Source organism: Paralichthys olivaceus, chromosome 11 (assembly GCF_024713975.1).
Source record: "Paralichthys olivaceus isolate ysfri-2021 chromosome 11, ASM2471397v2, whole genome shotgun sequence".
NCBI lineage: Eukaryota > Metazoa > Chordata > Actinopteri > Pleuronectiformes > Paralichthyidae > Paralichthys > Paralichthys olivaceus.
In genome coordinates this window covers 3,287,229-3,311,038 of record NC_091103.1, presented here as the reverse complement: position 1 = coordinate 3,311,038, position 23,810 = coordinate 3,287,229, and the positions used below count along the sequence as shown (strand labels likewise).

The 23,810-nt window shown below is 41.3% G+C and overlaps 1 protein-coding gene across 17 annotated transcripts in view; it reads left to right on the top strand.

Annotated features, from left to right (window-relative positions):
* myo18ab (myosin XVIIIA b) overlaps window positions 1-23,810 on the top strand; it is a 95,320-nt gene that overhangs the window by 26,446 nt on the left and 45,064 nt on the right. For 12 of the 17 annotated variants that reach the window (XM_069534567.1, XM_069534564.1, XM_069534563.1 and 9 more), the window contains 18 exons: window positions 231-296; window positions 1,218-1,305; window positions 1,430-1,536; window positions 2,541-2,717; window positions 2,882-3,092; window positions 3,908-4,050; window positions 4,261-4,361; window positions 4,517-4,580; window positions 4,821-4,965; window positions 7,570-7,740; window positions 8,116-8,206; window positions 9,457-9,649; window positions 10,277-10,363; window positions 14,831-14,972; window positions 15,091-15,250; window positions 16,374-16,560; window positions 17,286-17,493; window positions 18,325-18,434. In XM_069534567.1, coding sequence (XP_069390668.1) covers window positions 231-296; window positions 1,218-1,305; window positions 1,430-1,536; window positions 2,541-2,717; window positions 2,882-3,092; window positions 3,908-4,050; window positions 4,261-4,361; window positions 4,517-4,580; window positions 4,821-4,965; window positions 7,570-7,740; window positions 8,116-8,206; window positions 9,457-9,649; window positions 10,277-10,363; window positions 14,831-14,972; window positions 15,091-15,250; window positions 16,374-16,560; window positions 17,286-17,493; window positions 18,325-18,434 — 2,451 coding nt within the window. The remainder of the gene's footprint in view (window positions 1-230; window positions 297-1,217; window positions 1,306-1,429; window positions 1,537-2,540; window positions 2,718-2,881; window positions 3,093-3,907; window positions 4,051-4,260; window positions 4,362-4,516; window positions 4,581-4,820; window positions 4,966-7,569; window positions 7,741-8,115; window positions 8,207-9,456; window positions 9,650-10,276; window positions 10,364-14,830; window positions 14,973-15,090; window positions 15,251-16,373; window positions 16,561-17,285; window positions 17,494-18,324; window positions 18,435-23,810) is intronic. The other 5 variants (XM_069534568.1, XM_069534569.1, XM_069534562.1 and 2 more) reach the window with 1 other exon arrangement.

Below are 23,810 nucleotides of genomic sequence, written 5' to 3'. Positions count from 1 at the left end.
CACTGTAAATCTTTTAAAGCAGATCTACGATGACATTTGCTCATGCTTGTAGCGTGAGCTGGATTTCCCTTGCGAAAGTGTACCGACTCTTTGTTTACGTGCAGCGACACAATGTAGAGTTTTTCATATTATCTTATCTGTTTGTGTGTGTGTGTGTGTGTGCCTTTACAACATGTGTCGCTCATATATAACTGTGACCTTTGACCTCTTCATGCTGGCCAAATCACCAGGGCTCAGAGGAAAAGGATCCTGTGGCCCTCCTTCAGGCATCTCATGCTGCAGCGCAGCAATCCCAGGTCTGGCCTTCACTGTGCCTGAGTGTAATTCACCACCAGCTCGTCCCACATTCACCAGTGTTCACTTTGGAGTGTTGTGCTGTGTTGTGCTCTCTTCCTCTGCTTGTGAAGTTTTGTGTGTCGTGATTACTTTCCCTACTTTAGAAATTTACTGCAAGTATTCATCAAAATACTTAAAAGACTTAATTTGGTCCTTTGTTTACATCAAAAAATATCATAAATTCATTTTATTTATTACTTTTTTGTCATATGCATTTTTATTGCATTTCTTCTAGTTTTCTTGTTTTTCTTCACCAGATTTGCTTTTAAACCCATAAACTGTATAAAAGGTGGACGATGTGTCTCCACTATATCCCACTGTACAAAAATGAAGCCTAAATATCCCAGACACTGGTGTCGCCATCATGAGTTTTTTACGGCAGAGTCTGCAGTACTTATCTTGGTCTAGAAGCTTTTTATTGAGGTCCAGGTGATTCACACCCTCGACAAATCAAGACTTACCTCAACACTTAACCAAACATCAGTGTGATAAGATCTATCTAAAGATACAGAAACTCTCTCTTGAAACATGTATTTGACATGTGCTTTTACTTATTTCTTTGGTTCATGTCCAATCTGCTAACATAGCTGAGGCGAACAGATGCCAGGAGGTGATCAAGATGATTTGGCTTCACTTTTGGGGAGCTGTCACGTCGTCCATCCTTAGATACGTCTATGGTTAAACCCTTCTCACACCCCCATGTAGCTTGTTACATTGACGTGTTTCTGGTTTGAAATTTCTCACACTTGAAAAGCTTTCCCTTCATGACCTTTCAGCATGTAATACAAACTGGAAAGGTTGGCGATTTCAGAAGAGTGCTGTGAATTTGACAGAAATACTTTTCTTCCACTCATTTTCTCACTGTCCTTTCTGTCCACCAGGTGAAGACAGAGGAGCAGATCGCAGCGGAGCAGGCCTGGTATGGATCAGAGAAAGTCTGGCTCGTCCACAAAGATGGCTTCTCCCTGGGTGAGATGAGATAACATGACTTTTTATTTGTATAGCGTCATCTCCATGTCATCGTGCAACTGTAGGACATTTAACTAGTACTTTCAATTTAACATTCTTACTGAAAAGTGTTTTCTCTGCACAGCCACTGTGGTTAAGACAGAGGATGGATCCCTGCCAGAGGGCAAGGTGAAAATCAAACTGGAGCACGATGGGACAATACTGGATGTGGATGAAGACGACATTGAAAAGGTGAGTGGGAGATGACTGCAAACATTCAATTATTATATAATTATTATCATTATGAACAGCAGTGTTACATGAATGGTGATATTTTATTTTATGTCATCATGTATGTACAGCATACTACTGTTTCTGTTGCACAGTATTGCGGATCTCTTTTGTATTATTTTGTCAAAGTTACATTTGTCATTTATGTCATCCCACGCTCAAGTCGGATATTCATTTTAAAATAAAACAGAATCGAGTGTTAGTTTATTTTATTTATTCAGCAGCTACCAGGGACAATTAAGAGATAGATGCAGATCTAGCCTGAAGCTAATGGGCATCAGCGGAGCCACAGAGGACACTGACAGCCACCTGGAATTATGGGAAAGGTTTGGGAGAGTTCAGGAAGCTTGGCAGGTGGCAGTTGCCAACTGTTGACATTTGCTCACTTGGCTGCAGCTCTTTTCCCTCTCACACGTTTCCAAAACCTCTGAAGATATGTGCACCGGAACAAAACAGCCTTTGTTATGAGTGCCGATGCCAAGATTTTGACAGTGATACTCATCGCATCACCCAGAGGACAAAAAAGTTGTCAGTCATTTAGTTGACGATTTAATGATTTCACTATCCAGACATCTGCAGAATCACTGTCAGAAGAGATTATACTTAGGAAAGAAAAGGGGAGGCAGGAGAGAGGGAGGGTTGTGCATTCTGTATTCCTCTTATAATTAATGTATGTGTACTCAAAGCCTGATCAGTGGTTACTGAGCAGTTAATAAAATATATGAAGCATCATTTTGAATTAGTAGTTGCAGAGTTGGTGTTGGTGGTGGAGCGGCGTTTTCTTAGTGGCACTCCACTTATTTGTGCTTGAACCCAGACAAACTGTAGTTATGGCCCTGGATAATTTTACAGCACCTTTAACTAACCCCTGTTTAAAGTATTAGTCCAATGGTTTCCCCTGATCAGGTTAAATATTCAGTATCTGCCATCATTGTTACACATCTTTCTCCCCCCTCCATTTGCAGGCCAACCCTCCATCATATGACCGATCAGAGGACCTGGCTTCACTGCTCTATCTGAATGAATCCAGTGTGATGCACTGTCTGAGGCAGCGCTATGGAGGAAATCTGATTCACACCTATGCCGGAACCAACATGGTGGTCATCAACCCCCTCAGCACACCCTCCATGTACTCTGAGAAGGTACGTTTACGGCTGATGGCTGTTTCACATGTTTGATCGGTCGGAGTATGCTGAACTCACTCTCAGTGCTCTGACCTGATACCAATAACCATCACTGTCCTTCTCTTGTGCTCCTCCCCTGCGGCATGTGTCCTTCTCCTCCTCCTTTCTTCCTCCCTCATAAGGTGATGCACATGTTCAAAGGCTGCCGCCGCGATGACTCGGCTCCTCACATCTACTCCGTGGCTCAGTCGGCCTACCGCAACCTGCTCACCACTCGGCAGGATCAGTCGATCGTGCTGCTGGGCAAGTCTGGCAGCGGCAAGACCACCAACTGTCAGCACTTGCTGCAGTATCTGGTCTCCATCGCTGGCAGCACGGGCAAAATCTTCTCTGGTGAGCCTGCGGACTGCGTGTTATGCATATCACGTGAATTTGAATAATGTTGTGCTGTAAATGGGAACTGTTTAATGACTAATCTCTGAATATAATATGGTCTTAATTTTAAAAAGTACATATGCATTTCAAATTTGCAGGTAAAACTAATAAAATCAATAATTAAACCTCATGGAACACTAAGTGTGCATATCTATTCATCTGAGGTTGAAGGAGAAGGTACGTCTAAGTGCAAATAAACAGGTATCATTCTTTAATGCATCCATCTCTCCAGTTTCATTGTCAGTGCTAAAGACAAGTGGTAAATGTGTTGGTGAGATTTAGACAATAATAAACCCGACTGACAACAGTGAAGACATCCCATCACTATTTAAGTCAACCTCGACTTCAACTACTTTTTCATCCACTAAATCTCAGTTTGTTATCGATGGAATAAGAACTTTTTAGATGATACTAAAAACTGTGTTGGAACAAGATATTGTAGGAACAACCGCTTCAAGCACAGCACTTCATTTCCACCTGCACCCACAGTAAGACAGAGTGCTTTATAACAACAACAGGGAAAGCATTAGAAGTGTATGTGTGTGTAGCTCAGTAAAGCCAAACGTTTCTTTTCTGTGGTAGGGCAGAATTGATTAACGTGTTTGACGTCTTCAGAAATGATCATGAAAGCATTTAGGTGCTGTGATAGCAATATGTTGCATCTGATGAAGGGAGGGGACTGTTGCAAGTGTCACAGTTTAGTGTTGGGGCTACAGAGACACTGGAACTCTTCAAATGTGTTATTTATTAATTCATTTCATTTCTCAACACAGCTGAGAAGTGGCAGGCAGTCTACACCATCCTGGAGGCGTTTGGCAACAGCTCCACGGCTATGAACACTAATGCCAGCCACTTCTCCCATGTTGTGTCCCTCGACTTCGACCAGGCTGGGCAGGTGGCCTCCGCCTCCATCCAGGTGAAACACTCACACTCACACTACTTCCTTCAGTCACTTCACTCTTAACACACAACACCTACAGTATATCTGTAGCTTCAATAAACTCAAACAATCCAAAGTCTTTACAAGATGAGGGTTTGCACACTGAAACACTGACACCCTCTCACACTACCACACAACTTACTGAGTACATGCACTGTGTGACACCTGCTGTCTCCTCCTGCTTAGACGATGCTGCTGGAGAAACTGAGGGTGAGCAGACGACCTGAGGGAGAGTCCACCTACAACATCTTTTACTACATGATGGCCGGAGCTGACAGCAGCCTCAGGTGACTTACAGGATGAGAAAATATAATATTGGTCATTATATTTCAGTGTCACAACCGATCTGGTATTTGGGTTGATTTTAACTCTGACACAGAGTTCACTGAAATGAGAGTAAAAGTGATGTCTTTCTGCTAACGCCATGATCCCTCTCATCCAGAACGGAGCTGCACTTCAACCATCTGGCTGAGAACAGTGCTTTTGGGATCATACCACAGTCTAAGGTAACAATAGAGGGTTTCACTGAAATTAAATTCAATCATTTCATGGTTTTCATATGTATTTTTTTAAGCCCTGTGTTGAAACAAATGCCTATATTAATGTTTGAGCTGGTAGTCACTTTGTTCACATGAATATATACACAACCCTAACCCCATTATACATATTTACATATGGACTGACTGACTGACTGACTGACTGACGGATAGATCTGATGTTATGTGATCTGATGTGATCTTCTCCAGCCTGACGACAAGCAGCGAGCCTCGCAGCAGTTCACCAAGCTGCAGGCGGCCATGAAGGTACTGGGCATCTCCGGTGAGGAGCAGAAAGCCCTTTGGCTCATCCTAGGGGCCATTTACCACTTGGGAGCTGCAGGAGCCACAAAAGGTAGGAGCTCCCGACTTACTGACTGAAAACACTTCAAAAACAGAGCGTATGACATTTCTAGATTATTGTCTGAGGAATTATAATGTGTTGGTCGTCACGTGACGAGAACGTAGACGATAAAATTGTGCATTTGTGTGCTTGTACAGCACATAAGTGTAAACGGAGGTGAAGAAGGATTTTAAGAATGTGAAAGGTGAGAAGAAGTATGTAGATGTTTTACGTCCTTCACCTCAGTTCTCGACATCAATGATGACAGGACCCTGCTCAAATCTGCATAGATGTTAAATGCAACTCTACTGACTGCCACTAGGTGTCAGTCTTGATATTTGAATGCACACACCGTCCAGGACGTTAGGATTATAAAATGCTGTCCGAGCAGATTTTTTTAGTTTGTGCTTGTCAACATAAAAGCACAAATATGAAAACCCTTTCTCCCTCTAGTTGTATCTAACCATGCAGATAGTTAGCCACAGCAGCACTGGTGAGGTCCATCACTGCTTCTTTAGTCAGTGCTCTGGTGGTGCTTCGACTTCAGCGCACACACCCATCAAGTTCTTCCACACTGGTCTGGCAGTACCAGTTTAAAGTGCTTTATGCACAGGAGTGTTGTCATTTAGAAAAAGATAAAGGCTTTCAGTTCAGTTAATCGTCTTTTTTTGGGGGGGGGGGAAATGCTTCAAGGACGCAGCATCCACTGGTACTGACACTGACATATCTAACCTCTCAGCTCCCTCTTCCAAAAGCATGATGGGTGGTTTTTGTCAGTGTTGTTTAATACTAATGTTTATGCATTCCTGTACCTTTGAATTGATGAGTCCATGAACGGTGTTATCTCTAACCCCCTCTCTTTACTTGCATGTTTGCATGCTGTGCCCTATCAAACACAGACGGAGATGAAGGTAACGGAAAAACACAAGTTGTTGATAGTTTTTCATTTCAAGAACTTTATTTCAGAGCCTCTCTTGTTTGTTTTTTCTGTCTTAATGCCTTTATCAGTCCTCCCAGGCCTTAAAGTCATTAGCGTATATTTATTGTTGCTGCCTCTCCTCCCCCTCTCTTCACCTCATCACCGCTGTTTGCCTCCAGACAGTTCTTTGTGTCTCACCGCTTTCTGTGTTAGTGAGCTGAAAATTACAGGGTTTACAACTTTGCTGTCTCTTTAAACACCTGTCTCTGATTCCTCTGCATGCCGCCCACATGTTCTCATGCAACACATTCTCAAAAGCAAGAAAGTAAAGTAAAGCGTCTTCATTTTTTTACTTCTAGTTGGTGTTTTTGACTTTCTAACACAGAACTTGTATTTGCCAGTTTAGCCCATGTTCCCTCGTGAATTTTGCGTCGGTAAAGGCTCCTGTTAATTCTCAGGTACCGTGACTAAAGTCTTTGACACCACGGTTCGCTCTAATACATGGGCTTTGAATTGCTTCCTGACCAAATGGAGATGCTCTCCTCATACAGGCGAACACAGACAGTCAGGAGACATAACCTTTCTTAAAGGAGCTTCACAACAAAGTGCAACAGAGTTCAATGATTAACATGCCACGTACAGGATGTGTTAAATGTTAGGAACGTTACCTGAAGGAACACCAGGGCTCATGATTATGATGGACATGATAAAGCTTACTGCCACATGTCCTAATATAATATTAAAATAATAGAACACACAGTGTTAGTTACTGGTGTTCTCCGTAAAATAATATATGTATCTGTATATGTTGCATTGCATTGTTTCCTGTAAATTAATATGCAGTTATCTTCAGGTATTAGACGCTCCACCCATCAGTACATCCTAGGGCTGGGCGATTTACTGAGATGTGATTTTTCTAATTTAGAAGATTTAAATCACAAACTCACAAAATCAGGCCTGTCAGAAAAAGAAATGCAGTCACTGAGCACTTTATTAGGAACGCTTGGTAGCTCCTGTCTTACTGTCACGTTCATGAAGTTTGACACTTTGACTTTGTGACACGGAGCATTATCCTGCTGCAAGAATCCAATATAAACAAGTAGAAACTGACACTTCTGTGTCTGAAAATCTTTGGATATCAACAGTTTCACATTTACCCAAACCAGTAATGTCTGACACCGACAGCCACGTCACAGTCAAAGTCACCGAGGTCATATTGTTTTTCCAATCTGAAGCTCCACTGAATTCCTAATAAAGTGCTCAGTGAATAACCGTTCTGCAGAAGACAAAACTCACCTGAAGAAAAGAATCTGTCAGTTTTCACACAAACCTCACAGCTTCCTTTCCTTCAGCTCCGGTCAGCCACCGAGAGAAAGCATCTCTTTTGGATACACGGCGCAGACCTGCCATGAGAAATTCTTATCTGGATTAAAGGCTAAGACTGTGGTCGATACTCTATTTGTGCTTTTACAGTGTGTTTTCAGTTTGTGTTAGCCTTAGCTAAGAGAAAGCAAAAGCGTTTTGCAGCTTGACAGAAACCACACATGCATTTTCTTCGAGCATGGATCTCTGTTTAAGCATGCCCCCTTTTTACACCATTCATCCTCCGCCCTCTTCATGTCATCTTTATTATCTTTCCTCCTCTGGTCCTTGATACATATGATCTTGCATTTGATAGATTTTTGTTTTTCTTTTAGCGGGACGCAGGCAGTTTGCCCGTCATGAATGGGCCCAGAAAGCAGCCTACCTGCTGGGCTGCACTTTGGAGGAGCTCTCCTCTTCCGTCTTTAAGCACCAGGCCAAAGGGCTGCAGCATTCCACGTCATTCAGAGGAGCACAGGACGACGGCGGCCAAGGCGACAGCTCAGGTACACACCCAGCTGCAGCGTCTTTAATCTCATGTGTTCGATCATGTGCACGCTGATGTTGGCTGTTCACGATGCGGTCAGCTATACCTAACTGATAGTTGTGGAAGATATAGTTTAATATTCTAATTTAATCTGGAAACTACTTGTTTTCTACTTTTCTTTGCTCTGAACACAATTTGATCAGCGCTTTAGAAGAATCAAGGTTAGGTCGGCATCCCTAAGTGGTTGTTTTTCATGTTTGAAATGCTTTCGCTGTTAAACCCTTTCCTGTGTTTTGCTTATAAAGGGTAGACATATAACCTGGATGTCTGGTTTACTGTCTGTCAGCAGTAGTATGTTCCAAAGCTGCGTCTTCATCTCCCCTCTGTCTCTCAGGCTCTAAGGTCACAGCTCTGGAGTGTTTGGAGGCCATGGCATCAGGACTCTACTCAGAGCTCTTCACTCTTGTCATCTCCCTCATAAACAGGTCAGCTGTCACAATATCAACCAAACTCAAATATATCACTTTTATTTTTCTTTTAATTTTATTGTACAGGAAGTAGAAGAAGCATTTATATTGTAGTTATTACATATGAGACAGCTTCAGATCTCAAGTCTTCTTCTGTGATGGGATGCAGATTCAAACCTACTTATTAAGTCTCTCATATTAATTTTCTAGCATCAAACTCATTGTTCAGCTCCAGCTTCAAATGTGAAGCGAATGGACGGCTCAGCTAATTCCACTGCCACACTTCACATGCCACTTAAAGTGCAACTTCATCTCCTGTCAGTGTTTACGCCGAACTCCCTCACGGCTTCTCTTCATCTCTTTCATCCCTTTTTAAAAGTGAAAGCACTTTAACACTGACGCATCGATTAGTCACAGCAATTTCAAACCACATTTATTATGTTAGAAGACAAATAAACTCTTTACTGTGGTACACATACACAGTCTGCAGATCCATAGTGTTGTTTGAATTTTCCTTCCAGGAGTACCTTTTGTTCAGATGCGTTTGTTTTGCAACAATTAGTTGTGGCTTTGTTACATATCGGTGTCTGTGAAATCAATGTGCTGCTTCACTTCTTTCAATTCATTTCGTTTTTACTGCGCCTTTGTAACGACAGCCTCTGCAGCAGCTCTTTTAGAAAACCCACCACACACGGTGTTACTCACAGATGTCACATCTAATCGTGAAGGTTTCACATTTATCTTTCTATACTTTCCACACTTTACATTAGTGTAATGCTTCTAGTGCCACTGGCTGCTACACAACCTCACTTAACATTATTCATGGCTCATGTTTTTTTTTATTGTCTGCAGGGGCTTTCTTCGTCTTCTTTTTTTTTTTTATCACCATATAATCATCAAAATATAAACCTTTGCAAACAGCTGCATCTTTACAGTTTACACACCCTAAAGGAATTGACACCAAACCTTATTGTTAATTTACACCGATACAAGTGAATTGGACAAACAATAAAACTAACTAATACAGTACAGAACCTCTGATACGGTCAGAAAACTTTTACAATTTATGTATTAGCATAAAAAAGTATCTCATAAAAGACTCACGGCCGTTCTTTTTATTCTGCCTCCCTATTGTATATTGATTTTCTGTAAAAATATTCAGAATGAGGAAACATTAAACGAAGATCTAGTCTCTGTTGTGCATAAACATGTTATATCTTTGGCTTCCCAGTGTCAAAGCTGCATCATGATCCATTTCTGTCCTTCAGGGCTCTGAAGTCCAGCCAGCACTCTCTGTGCTCGCTGCTGATCGTGGACACTCCGGGTTTCCAGAATCCTCGCCTGGCTCAGCAGCAGCGAGGCGCCACCTTCGAGGAGCTCTGCCATAACTACACCCAGGAGAGGCTGCAGACCCTGTTCCACGAACGCACCTTCGTTCAGGAGCTGGAGAGATATAAGGAGGTGCTGCGTGGCAGACAGTATTAGACATTGGCCCGGAACATACACACATTAACACGTTAGCTTTTTACTTAGCTTATTTACTCTACTTTTGCTGAGGTTTACTAGCCTCCATTAAAGTGGAGGCTAATGGAAATTCATTGGGCCTCAGAAAAAAAAAAACTAATGTTGGAAGCAGTTCCAATTAAAACCGTTATGGTTATTATGCTGGATTCTACTCACGTCAGAACGGTCAGAGATAGTTATGGATTAATATCACAATAGGTGATACACAGATTATGTTTATTGAAGCAGGAAAGCAGCATGTATACAAAACAGACAGAAACTCTTCCACGTTCAGAGGCTGGTCTCAGAAACCTTCATCCTTTCCACTGCACTTTCCGTAATCGGTTAATATTACTCTCAAAGACAAACTAACTCAATTATACTCATATGCATAATCAAATGAGAAATATTATAGAAACATTGCACTAATTACAAATACTTGCACAACCCAATCTACAATCTAGTAATGGCTAATGTCATAATTGCATTGAATAGCTCCACTTGTGATTTATTGATTGAATCATCTTCTGCTGATTAGTTTGCTGTAGATCACTAACCTGAGCCTTTATCCCCTCCTGCGTCTAGGAAAACATAGAGCTTGCTTTAGATGACATAGAGTGCAGTACCTCGCGGTCTGTAGCAGCTATTGACCAAGCCTCAACCCAAGCTCTGGTAAGCACAAGAAACCTCCTCTACACTGTCTCTGTTCCATGCATCTGTGCATATGATGCTGTTGTGCTCCTGGAGCGCGTCATGAGAAAATGCGTGTTCGTCGCAACAGCACATCTTAACTTTGAGTTTGCGTTTGGTAAAGCGCTGAGGCTGTTCCCCGTTCAGATTCAAGGGTCGTTAGTTTGAGCTTTTTTTATTTATTTATTTTTATCTTAGTCAGAAAGACATTAATGCAAATCAGGTCGCAGTGTAAACGTGGGCTGCAAAATATGACAGAGCCAGCAAATAGCCCCATTCATCACCCCTGGCAAGAGCAAATAACTGTAGCTCAGGGCTAATCTAGCAAAGCTCGTATCACTGAGCACTAAAGCCATCTGATCCGAGAGCCGGGAAAGAAAACTTCAGCTTTGTGCTCATTTGACTTCGGGATGACGCTGATGCATTGTGCAGAGGTAAGTTTTGTTTAATTTAGATGCATTCGTTAACAAGGAGCAGTGTCTATTTTTAAATACTGTAACTTAACTTTCCCTGTCAACGGACTTCAGATTCACGTTTCCATATTTTTTGTACCACATGTACCACGCATGATCGATCAGTTCGGCAAAAGAAACAAAAAGACACGGGTAGTTCCGAGGATTCAGTTCTATGACCTAGAGAAAGGAATGGTTGGTTGGTTCATGACTGAAATATTTTCAGTCTAAATCAAAACATAAATTTGAACTTTTTCCAATTTTTCAGTTGAGCCTAAAACACAGATTGACTTGATCTTTGAAGTAGACAGAATAAATACGGTTTTAACAAGCCTTCTCTTCTCTATAGCGATGAGCTCATTTGTAATTGTTTCTCTTGCTTGTCCCAGATGAAGTGTAATTCTTATTCATCAGCCACATATTTGATGTTAACAACCCATAACATCATTTTTTTTTTCAAATTAAATCTTTACCCTTAGAGACAAACGCAGACATCGATGATTAACATGCTGTTCCAGGCCCGTTGCCTCCATCCTCTTTGGTTTGTCTCTTCGTGATTGTGGCCCTTTTAATTTATTTGCTCCATTTCTTTTTGGATTTCCTCCTTTTCCATCAGTATTAAATGGAATTGAGTTTGAGTTGTGGGCAGGTCTCTCCGTTCTCTGCTCAGGGATGCCAGTTATTAGAAGTACACGTGTGTGGCACCAGGCCTTTGCAGAAAATATGCAACAAATCAACATATGCTTTATTTCAAATTCCCATTTTTTGTAAATAATCACACAATTATTAATATTAATTAATGCAACAAAGCTGAATCCCCAGCTTGTCATTTCTGATCAAACGTATTAACAAGCTTGTTGAGAATAAGTTTCAGCAGCACACCTCGTCTCGACTGAAAGACACTGAGAGTTATCTAACTTTCGATTTAATCAAAACGGTGCCTGTTACAGAGGTCCCTCCTCTTTATTTAGACGGTCTGATCTCTGCCAAGCAAACGATTTAAAGTTTATCAGACTGTACAAATCACAGCAGAAGTAGCCACGGAGCAAGATTCAGACATTTGTGTTGACAAGAAGAGCAGCAGTTGTGGCATTAATCTGCAGTTTATGAGGCCGTGTCAGGGCTCGCCCAACCATCCAACCATCCAAAGATCATTTATCAGTTTGCTGGTTTTATAGCAAGATTATTACATTTACTCTCTCCTAAAGACCTCCACATTTTTCAGAGATCAAATTAAGTTTTTGTCATATTTCAAGCAATGTTTAATCCACTCGGTCTGTATTGAAGTTTTTTATGAAGAGTAAATGAGCAGGATGCATCTTCTGCTTTAGACAGAAGAGTTTGGCTTCGGATACTTGGATCACGTTGATGCAGCAGTTAAAAACAGCTTTCACCCACAAAATGAGGTTGCAAGAAGTTAGTGAGCTGTGCATTTCAATTAACTTCAGGACTAAAACTCATCTAAAGCTACCAAATAATCAAAGACCTGGATACAGTCTTATATGAAAAGATGTGTTTATCTGCCTGTTGACGTATTAATAGTCATCATGGATCCTGAAGTTTGGACCCGTTGAAGTCAAAAACCTGCCTGACTATATTTTCAAATAGAACAGCGCTCAGCAGAGCTCATACACTCCCAACTGTACCACCAAGCTGCACTACATGTCATTATAGATATTAGTTCTCTTCATATGGATCGTAATGATTTATTTTTCATCAAGATCCATGAATTGTTCCCACTGAAATGTCAAAACACACCATATCTATCTGAATGGGTTCTTCCCTGACCCACACTGCCTCCCTCCACCAGGTTTTGTTGTAATCTCTCCAGTAGTTTTTCTCCTAGCTGTGCTAACTAACAAAAGGACAACGGTGAATATGCAGCCTCCTCGGCTGAGGTAGAAATAGAGACCAGAGCCCTGGTTTGAATTAAACATGAAGACCTGATTTAAATAATATACCAGAACCAGGTCAGCCATTTCAATTTCAGTTGCAAAACTTTACTCTCGGTTACTCGGAACACAACAAAACAGGAAGTGGGGAACTTGTGTGTTATTAACGCCAGGGGCTGATTTGGAAGCACTTATTGAAAGTGGAAAGAAAAAAACCATGGCAGGAATTCTTCCAGGATAATTCATGAGACAGTTATACCTTTCTGCAGAATCTTTATTTTGCTCTCTTCCAGTAGAATAGTTGCTCATGAAATTACAATTTCATCGATCAGTAAAGAAAGAAGTGTTGAAATATCAATGCGGCCGCTGTTGATGGCTGCTTACTGCAAATATTTCAGCTCTGGCCAATTACCGAGAGCCTGTGTGAGTGTGCCGACTCACTCAGCTCTGATGCGGTGACGTGTTGTGTGAAAAACAATGTTAGAGGCATAACGAGGAAAGTTATTGAAGCTAGAAAGTTAGAATCCTCGGCTGTGGTTTGTTATATATGCCAGTTTTTGCAAATTTAATCAAATCAGCCTGGTGTTAAATAAAGTGAATAAGGTAAACATGTTTTCACAAGACAAAAAAATGAATATCTAAATGTTCACTCTTTCGCATCCATGCGTGGATTCCTTCCTCACAGAAATTCAGAGGTCCACCCGTCGCAGTGTGGCAACCGTGACCCTGTAACACATGGAGTATATTTAGCATGTACAAACCCACAGTATCACCAGATGGCGCTATAACACATCTCTTCTCAAGAGCCCAGGCTTTGGCAATTCCAATAAAAGCCAGCGGGCACCCTTCCTGGAAATAAATGACTCCCCACAGTCATCACCAGCTCTTTTATGAGAGACAGGAAAACTGTGAAAAGAAGAAAGACCATTTCACCGTCTGTTAACACAAACAAAGAATAGGAAAATATACATTTCAACTACATGAAATCAGAAATAATGAAATCAGTTCCATATCCAATAAGAAAATTCCACTACAACAATAAATCTGGTAAATACAAAACAAATAAAAAAGCAACAATCTCAATCATAAGAACTCATCGGGGACGCTCACACACTCACCTGAAGAGATGAATACACGTTTTCCAATGTTTCTACGCCAGCTTGTATTTATCAGGAAATTACCCAAGTGAGGAAGACATCAACTCATTTCTCAGCAGTATTGATTTTCCACAGCTCAGCGAATAACAAGCCAATATAGACTCACCCCTAACACAGGAAGAACTTCCAGATGCTCTCAACCTAATGCCTAAAACAAATCACCACGACGTGATAGTTCCCCTGCTGGGTTCTATACGTCCGTCTGAAGCCTAACAAAGATCCAATCTTACCATCAAGTCCTTGTCTTGTGTCTCTCATCATCAACATGGATATAAAATTCATCAGGGACGCCCTTGTCTCCAAGATAGAAAAAGTCATCCCATCTATAATTCATGTATTTAATCAAAGGTAGACACACGTCCAGAAGTTATTTAATAAAACACAGTGTTTATTATCACCAGAAACCTCCACAATCACCTTCGATATAGAAAAAGCTTTTGTAGTTTCTCTTAATCACATCAGAAAGATTTGACTTTGGGGAATAACTAATCAGTTTAGTCAATATTCGTCAGTAGTTTTGAATTTGCTGCAGCTTTGACTTTGAAGGTCGAGGTTGCAGAAAACCTCTGGGGACTTTATCGTGTAAGATTAAATATTAAAATGTTTCCTCTGCCAAAATTAGGTATAACAGTTTTGAGTGAATTGCATATCTAACAAATAAAACCCAGTATCAGCTCTAAAGCTTCAGGGAACATGAGTCTGGAAAGATGTCAAGCTATAGCTGGTCAGACTCTTATTTGCCCAATGTCGCTTTTTTTGCTATAATTATTTTCTTAAACATTTTTATTTGGCTGTTTTGTACATGCATAGTGTCCAATCATGATCTTAAGTAGTGAATAATGTTTTCTATACACATTTGTCCTTGACCTCAAGATTGTCTCCATCAAGGTCAAAGTGATTATCGAAGAAAAAGTTGGTGACATTTGTGACCGTTCATATCCGTCGCAGGTTCGCACTCTGGCCAGGACGGACGAGGCTCGGGGCCTTCTGTGGCTGATGGAGGAGGAGGCCGTTCAGCCCGGAGGTTCAGAGGAGACGATGCTGGAGAGACTGTTCAGCTACTACGGCTCTGCACAGGGAGAAAACAAAGGTGAGCACTCAACCCGTCATCAGCGGTTCAGTGGAGAGTTGTAGGAATAACAAACAGCAATGTCCGTGCTCCTGATGTCACCGGAGGGAACTATGAAAATCTTCTCTTTGTGCTGCAGGAGCTGGTCTGCTGTTGCGCGGAGAGAAGCCCCACCTCTTTCTGCTCGGTCACAGCCACGGGACGAACTGGGTGGAGTACAATGCTCAGGGTTGGTTGAGCCATGCCAAGCACAACCCTGCTGCCCAAAACGCTGCCACACTGCTGCAGGACTCCCAGAAGTACGTGCAACACAGTCTTACACACAGAGTCCGTGGTGCTGTGTCAAACACTGCTTCCAGTACTGTGGTGTCTCTTCTTGTGTAACTCTACCAGTTATTTGATTCTTAACTTACAGAGAAAAACAAAACTTCTTGTCTGCACCAGATGACTTTCCCGGGACAAGCCTCCAACATTGAATCCCTGTCAACCTATCAACCTTCATTACAAAATATGAGGGTGGAAATCACACAAACTGACAAGCTAGAGTAATGAAATTTCCAGTGGACTGAAAAGTTTAGTGATAAATCAGGAGTGGTTCCAAAGCATAGCTCAGAATGAACGACACGTCCAACCTTGAGGTGGATGGTTTAAAACAGCAGATACCACATCAGGTTCAACTCCTGTTGGCTGAGAGCAGAACTGAGTTAAAGACTGAAAAAAGCAGCCTGGTCTGATGAATCTGGATTTTTGCTGAAGCTGCAGATGGTAGAGTCTCTCAGTTCCATTCAATAATAGTTCGAATGCCGCAACCTTATCTAGTTACTACTTCTACAAACGTCTGTCTGTCTTTCTGTCCATACACGCAAACTTAACACTTTGCAGTGACGAGTTTGCTGCTATTGGGACACGTGATACATTCAATATTAGATATTAGATATTAGAAAACTGAATAAATATAGTGCTGTGTAGGAGTCAGTGGGGGCGGGGCAGCGTGCCTTCAGTCTGTGGAGAGAGTTGAGCATGTCTTCTTCTATGTCCTCGGGGATCATCTCCGGCAGTGGTCAGCAACTGGTTCAAACCTCGGGTCAAAATTGCAGCTACATAGTTTTTCTGCGATGCTTTGTAATGAGCTGAATTTATCTTTTATTTTGAAAAGTTGCGAACTTAGGTCTGAAGATTGTGTTGATTGATCAACAGATCTCTGATATGCAATGTTTAAATGAAATTACGTGTGTAGTAAATCATAAAAGCTGCACACATGAAGGACTAATTCTGATAACGCATTTTCAATTAACCATCTTCTCACGGCTACTTCCAGCGTGAAAATCTCACAAAGCAAAAGTCACTTCAACTTGGTTTCGATTGGAATGGAAATGACTTTGGCTGTGAGTGTAAAGACAATTCTTCCTCCTGCCACCACAGGAAGAATATCAGTGGGCTGTTTATGGGCCGGGCCAGCGGGGCCACCGTGTTGTCGGGCTCCATAGCTGGTCTTGAAGGCAGCTCTCAGCTCGCCCTGCGACGGGCCACCAGCATGAGGAAAACCTTCACCACAGGTGTGGCTGCCGTCAAGAAGAAGAGCCTGTGCATCCAGGTCAAACTCCAAGTGGTAAGCAGATGAATCTGTGATTAAAACTATTTTAAAACCAAAAAAAAAAACCATTGTACATAGTACTGGTTATTTTTATTATTGTTCATTATCATTGTTATTTGCGAAATCAGATACTTGAAGCTACCTCCATGCTCTTGCATGGATTCTGGAATCCGTCTGTTCTTTTATTACCTTTCTGTTCATCATCCAGTTCTCAGGCTACTTATCTTATTGTGGCTGTTCTGAAACCCAAGTTCACAGTTTCTGCAGGTTTTGAGATTTTGTATAAAAAGTAGTGCCTCCTTCTCTTTTTTACCAAAATAATGTCAAAGCATATAATAAATATTCATGTTATTGTTGCATAAAAGCATCCACGTACTTAAAGCAAAATGAAGTATATTAGTAAAGTTAAAGCATTTAAAGAGATTTTATGTTGCACTAAGGACGCCTTAGTTGCATTTTTAAAGCCCCTGTGCACCCATAATCCCCCCCAACACACACACACACTAGTGTTTCTTCTCTGTGTCTTCTAAATACTTCTCTCTCAAAGGTTTGGACCTGCACAAACAACACTGATTGACATTTTCATCACATAGAGCTTGTTGGCAGCATGTAATTCCCAGCTTACTTCTCTCCCCATCTTAAACATGACTTGAGATCTAATCAGTGGTTTCACTTACTGACAACAAGCAGGAGCTGATGTCACAGTCATGTCCTTTCTGTTTTTTTTTAATTTTTTTTAGGACGCTCTGATTGATATGGTTCGTCGCTCCAGGGTTCACTTTGTCCACTGCCTGCTGCCCAAAGCAGAGGCAGTGGGCGGAGGAGGTGAGCCACGTGTGACACACGGTGAGAGCCCTGACTCGGGCCTCATGACTCTGGATGTCGGCCTCCTGAGAGCTCAGCTCCGAGGGTCAAAGCTGCTGGATGCATTGCGCATCTATAGGCAAGGTGAGGAGGAATGTTTAGTTTATTTGTAAATCATATCTGCTGCCATATCACATAGAAATGATATTTCTTATTGAGCCTGGAAAAAAATGAAATTCTGGTTAAAGCAACTGGTTGATGAGTGTTGTGTTATCTTTTAACCAAGTGTTGCCGTAGATTAACCAATGCTTCAACCCTCATGGTTGAACAAATGATCTGCTTCTCTGCTTCCTCTGACCTTGACAATTCAAGCTATCATTATTTCCTCCACTTAACCATTCAGGCTTCGCCCATGTACTGTATATCCACAGCTATTCTGTCAGATACAAAATTTACTTTTTTAAATGTTCCAGTCTCCCAAGTTAAACCTGCTTTCAACCTCTTCAATTATTCATTTGTCTGTCTGATGATATCAGTATGAACCTACACTTTTCTTCCTTTCATGCCCAAATGATTTGAATCCAGTGATAAAATTAACTTCCAGCGCTATAGAATTTGACAGGGTTCAAATAACCTTTAACCGGTTGCTGTCCAATTATTTTCTGTCTTCATTCAAAGGTGATTTAGGTCCTTTAGCCCTTTGTCCCTCAGTAAAAATCTCTTTCCATAGCCTTTGTTACTGTTCATACTTCTATAAAAGCCTTGACAAAACCCCTGTGACCTCCAACATCTCAACCTGTCAAACCTTCCTCACTTTGCCTCTGCTCCTAAGTCTGTTGAGGTAACTTTTAAAATCGGGCAGTATTTCTTCTGAAAATAAAAGTTGCCCTTTGACAGGTGGCTCTCTTCTAACCTTGGTGTTTATTCTCTTGTTGTGAGGCTCTAATCTCTGTTCTGCTCCATGCCTGTCTCTAGGATACCCAGACCACATGGTGTTCTCTGAGTTCCGCAGGCGCTTTGATGTCCTGGCACCACATCTGACCAAGAGGCACGGCCGCAACTACATTGTCACAGATGAGAAGAGGGTGAGTGTTTACTTACGACTGCTGTTGTGTGTGTCTGGACGGTGACTTCTGTTGTGATGGAAGCTGCGCTCCGAGGAGTTCCCCGCAGTCAGATCTTTAAAATAAATGCGGCCCCTCAACCTTGTCTGTGGCCCTCGGCCTGAAGCCCTTCGTTGTCCACATTGTCCTCAGTATTGACTACAACAGTGCGATAAGAACGACTTTAAATAACAAAAAAAACATCTTTAAGAAATAACTTGTACTTTGATTTTTTGGTTTTGTCTTTGTCCCTATCTGCTAACATGGAGAAGGCAGGGTTTATGTCCTAGAAGGAGAATTAGAGGAACAATTACATGAAGCTGCTTTGAATGATAATACAATGAATAGTTTCTTAATGTATCTTGACTTCATACAAAGTGCAGCAAAACAGTATTTGGTTTCAAATCTCAGAGGTGGACTTGGGCAGGCATTTTGTTTTTGTTGCCTCAGTTGCTCCTCTCTCTTCATTCAATCCTTGACTGACTCCATGATCAGATCAGAGCTCCGCGGGGGCCAGACCCTCTGTTGTTGTTTGTTGTTCCCGTCCCTGATGATAGTTCTTTATAACGGGCACTTTGTGTGGTGTCATTGTCCTGCTGCACCTCCCTGATGCCAGTGCATGATGAATCCAAAACGTATCAACTAAAAAAGTTTCTTACAAAGTTTGCACAGTAGTTTACGTCCAGTAAATAACGTCATTTTTGCTTTTTATTTAAACATGATTGATGCTTTATGTGTTATTCCACCCAATTTCAAATAAGAGGGAAGTCTGACTCCCAGTTCTGATTTGTTTAATCCTATATTTCCATTATGCGTTTATGCATGGGAGTAAAAATAATTACATATACAGTGGCAAGAAAAAGAAAGTCAGTCCTCTGGGATGAAGTGAATTATGCATGACTGTCTCGAACATTGTTCAGATCTTTATCTCTCTGACAAACACAATGTTTTTTAACTAGTGACACACTAATAATTGTTTTCTTTTGTTGGTAAAACTATGAGAAGCCTCCAAGGTAATGACATCCACGGAAGTTAACAGGAGTCAAGAGTTAGCAAACCAATGAAAGATTGAGGTTGAATTTTTTCTTTGACTTTTAAAAGAAGTCAAATGTTGAGAGTTTATATTCACCAGAAGCATCTGCTGAAGAGAATCATGCTTCTCACAAAAATGAGATCTCAGAAGACTTGCTGAATTGTTGATTTGCATAAAGCTAGAAAGGGGTTGCAGAGTAATATGAAAGAGTTGAGATAATCATCATTCACAGTTGGATTGATTGTCTATAAATGGAGATAACTCACTGCTTCGGCTACTCTCTCCACAACTCGGTGTCCAGATGACTAATGTGATTGAATGTACAATGAAGTATAGAAGGAAGTACAGAGTTACAGCTGGAACAATCACTGGAGTCGTTTAACGCCACTGGTCATTGAACAGCAAGGGGCCCGTATCGCTGCTCGACCAAAGTAGCATCACGGTCGGCCGGAGGTTTGTCAAAGATCACCTTGACACTGAACAGAGCTCATGGGGAATGTGTTTTGTGGAAACTCAGGTTGAATTGTTCAGGAAGGAAACACAGCACAGATGGCAGTGCATGCAAACATGACAGCATAGCATCGTTCCAGTTGAGAAGTACAGTCATGGGTACTACATCACAATCATGATGTAGCCCAGTGTTGTAGTCAAGGCACGGAACATGGAGTCCGGGTGATGTTTTGATTCCCCAGTGTTCAAGTAGCGCTTGAATTTATTGTGAAATTGGTGGAGAAACCCGAGAGCTGACGTTTTCACATGCGCACAGAAGCAGCATAAACTCGAGGAGGAGAGTTGAGGCTGGAGCGCAGGAAATCTGTCCAATCAACCAAAGATCCAAGTGCAAGATCTCAGTTTTAGCTCACGCAGAGCAAATCTAAGCGCATGCAGAGCATATTTGAGTGTGAGCACAGGGTTTTAAATGAAAGCATTACATAGTCTAAACGTGAAATCAACAAGTCCTGCTCTTAAACTGATAGACCACACTATGAAATAAAGAGAAAGACTAATGATAATAATAATAATAATATAATAATAATGTTACAGTTTTGCTATGTCAAATAATTACCGCCTATTATGAAGGAAAAAAAATCCAAGTTGCGTCACGAGCTCTGACATTAACCCAGAAGAGGTAACGTGGAATGAGCTCAGTTAAACAAGAACTTTAAAGGTTTATTGGGTGTGTTAAAGAACGAGACACACAATAATAATTGTTTGTTGGTTATTAGCTGAAGCTCATTGTTCACCTGTGATTGTGACTTCACGATCAAATCCCATTTTATGACCAATTTATACAAACCAGAAAACCAGTTCAGTCCTTTGGGTTCACACGCTTTTATTTTCTTACCGCTGTCAGCATACACACAAACATCACTGTGATTTTTATCACAGGTACAGGTCTGATGAGAATCCTCCCACAGTGTGTTGCGCCGATATTAGCTTGTCCAAAGACCGAGGTTCACAGTCTATAATGTATGATATTTTTAGAAATAAAAGTTTTTTCTTGTGATTGAAGTTTCATTCAGGCGGGTTTAAAGCCAAATAAAAAATGTACATGGTGCACATCATAACCCACAGCATCTCAGATTCTTTAACAGTTAGTCTGCCTCTCCTGACTGCACTGCACCATGTGTTTGCCCAGCAGATGTGAATTATCAACACTGTGTATATTGAACTTAGCTTCAAAGGCAAAGAAAGTATTGCTCATAATCTTCCCCCCAGCTAGTACATGTAATGAAAACTTTCAGATGAGTGGTACAGTAAAACTTCTCGCAGAATGTGTTGCAGTGAAAAGTTCATCTGTGGCCACCTTTCCTTTGCTAACAAGCTTGTGAAGCGCAGCCACGCAGCAGACGAGTTTCTCCGGAGGAAAATCCATTTCCCGCGACATTGTGTGGTTTTGTAGGACGTCGACAGAGCTGCTTTGAGTTATGTGACTTCTTTGTTTTGTTGCTCTCTTGCGAGAACGCACGGTCACACTGGTCAGAGCCTGGGAGAAGTTCAAGGTTTATTTTTAAATGAGCAGGTACGAGTACAGGTTCTTTACTGTTTGTTACAAACTGTGGACTAAAGGTTTCGAGATGGATGAGATATCCTCAAATCCTCATTCTAACCCTCACACAGAAACCTTTACTGAAACAAAGCTGTTTGAAAACAACAAATGTGGGAAACAGACTATTTCTCCATGGTTATCTGTTATATGTTGATGTTAGTTTTGAATAATCATTAAATATTGTGTGATCATAACACCTATTCCTTTAACATGCTGCGGAGACGATTTACTTTCTTTTTAAGAAACCATTAAGTGTGTGAAATATAATGAGCATCAGTTATGACAGTTTTATTGTTGAGGTTGTTGGAAATGGAACTAAATTGATAATTGTCCGTTGAATTAAATCTTCCCAAACATCGTAAAGATCACATGGACAGCAGAACTGTATGCTTGTAATACTATGCAAATTATTTCCAATCAAACCGAAAGAGGCTCAGCTTTACCTAACAAATAAAAATGATGTTTTCTACGGCTGTCGAGGGGCTCTGTCAGGAAAAGACCCCGATGACATCGCCAGTGTCATTTAATCTCTATTTGGGTATAGAGACATTTTTAAAGGAAACCCTGTGACAGACAGGCAGTGAGAAGATTGATAGTTATGGCTGTTAGGCATGCAGGCAGGGTCTGAATATGAATATGGTTCCCTCTGCTGTGCCAGTGTTGATCACCCCAACTTTCTACAAACACAGACCTCTTCCACTCTCCTTAAATTGAATCGAGCTGCACTCATAGTCATCAATTCCCTCAATGGGCCTGATTTTCTTTCATCTAGATCCGTGAATTATTCCCGGAGAGAATGTGGAAAGAAGCCCAATGTCACAATGTTAAAGAAAGCAGCAAAAACAATCCTGACCCCAGTTGTTTCTGTGCACTCCGGCTTACAAAATAATCTTGGTGGGGGTGATAATTAGTTAAATATTGAAGCTATAACATCTGGATATTCAGTATATCACTTTTAGTCCTCCACGTTGGAATCCCTCTGTGTGAACAGAATCACTTCATTTCACCTCTCCCCCTGCTCTCCTGTCTCCACCGTCCTCATCCTGCTCCAAGTGCGCTCTTGTGTGTAATTAATTATGATTGTGCAGGCTGGCAGCATACGGCTACTGTACTGATTAATTACCAGCTCTGGGAAGAGCTCTTTCTTTCCTCCTCTCTCTCTTTCTCTCCCTCCCTTCCCACTCCCTCGTCTCTTTCCAAGTTTTTTTCCTTGTCTCATTATCTTCCCATTCCTTTTGTACGTGCATCAGAACAGTTTAGGAGCATCCCCGAGCATGTGATTAATGTCTTCTCCACATTCTGCTCAGGCAGTATATAGCAGCTTTGCACAGAGGGCGTGATTAGCTGTTATGAGTGGGAGGTTGTGGTGGTGGAGGAGGGGGGGGGGGATCTCCACATTAAGGCTCGCTGAGTTTCTTGTCAAAAATATATAGAATGGTTTTTTTTCACCTGTAAAGATAAATCTGATCGGCTGAATCTTAACGCTTGCCTATTTAAGTTAAATGTGGAATATGAAAGAACTAACTTGTCAATTACGTACTGATCAGAGGTGATAAAAGTGGATTAATAAGGCAGATCAGTGAAATCAAGCTCACGGGCAATAGGTGGCCCGCAAGGTTCCCTTGAGACGAGCTCAGAGAGAACAGCTCGCTCTGAAAGAAGTAGTGATTCTTTAGGGAGTCGGGAATAAACAGTGAAGAAAGCAAAGAATGAAAAGACGGGGGGGGTCTGAGACAGAGAGGAGTGTATAATTGGAGGAACAATTTGAAAGAATTGATGTTCAGAGAAAGAGAGAGCGGGAAAAACAATATTCACAGCACATACTTCGACTTGTCATGTTCAGATAAACATTAACATTCTGTTCGTTTGAAGAATTCCAGTTATTCATTTCATTATGTTTACCTATGATTTACCCACTGTTGACTTGTCAAAGTGTCTTCTTTAAGAGAGACATATTATTTTGCTCTGTCTTTCTGTTGCTAACAACCGAGTCGTCAGTTCCTCTCAATGCAGCGTGATGTAGCCGTGATATCAGCGGCCGGATTATAGAGATATCTCAATATGAACCCCAGCTTGTCGGAGATTTGTCACAAGCCCCTCACAGGAGACAATTAAAAACAGTGACCAAGATATTCGGACCTTAAGATATTTTTAAGTTTTAAAAACTACTTTAAAACTACTACTTTCTATTAAGTTACTGACTTCTTAAGCAGATGGAATATAATCTAGTCTTTGACTCGCTGAACCATCGTCTTCATAAAATCCTACTTCCTGA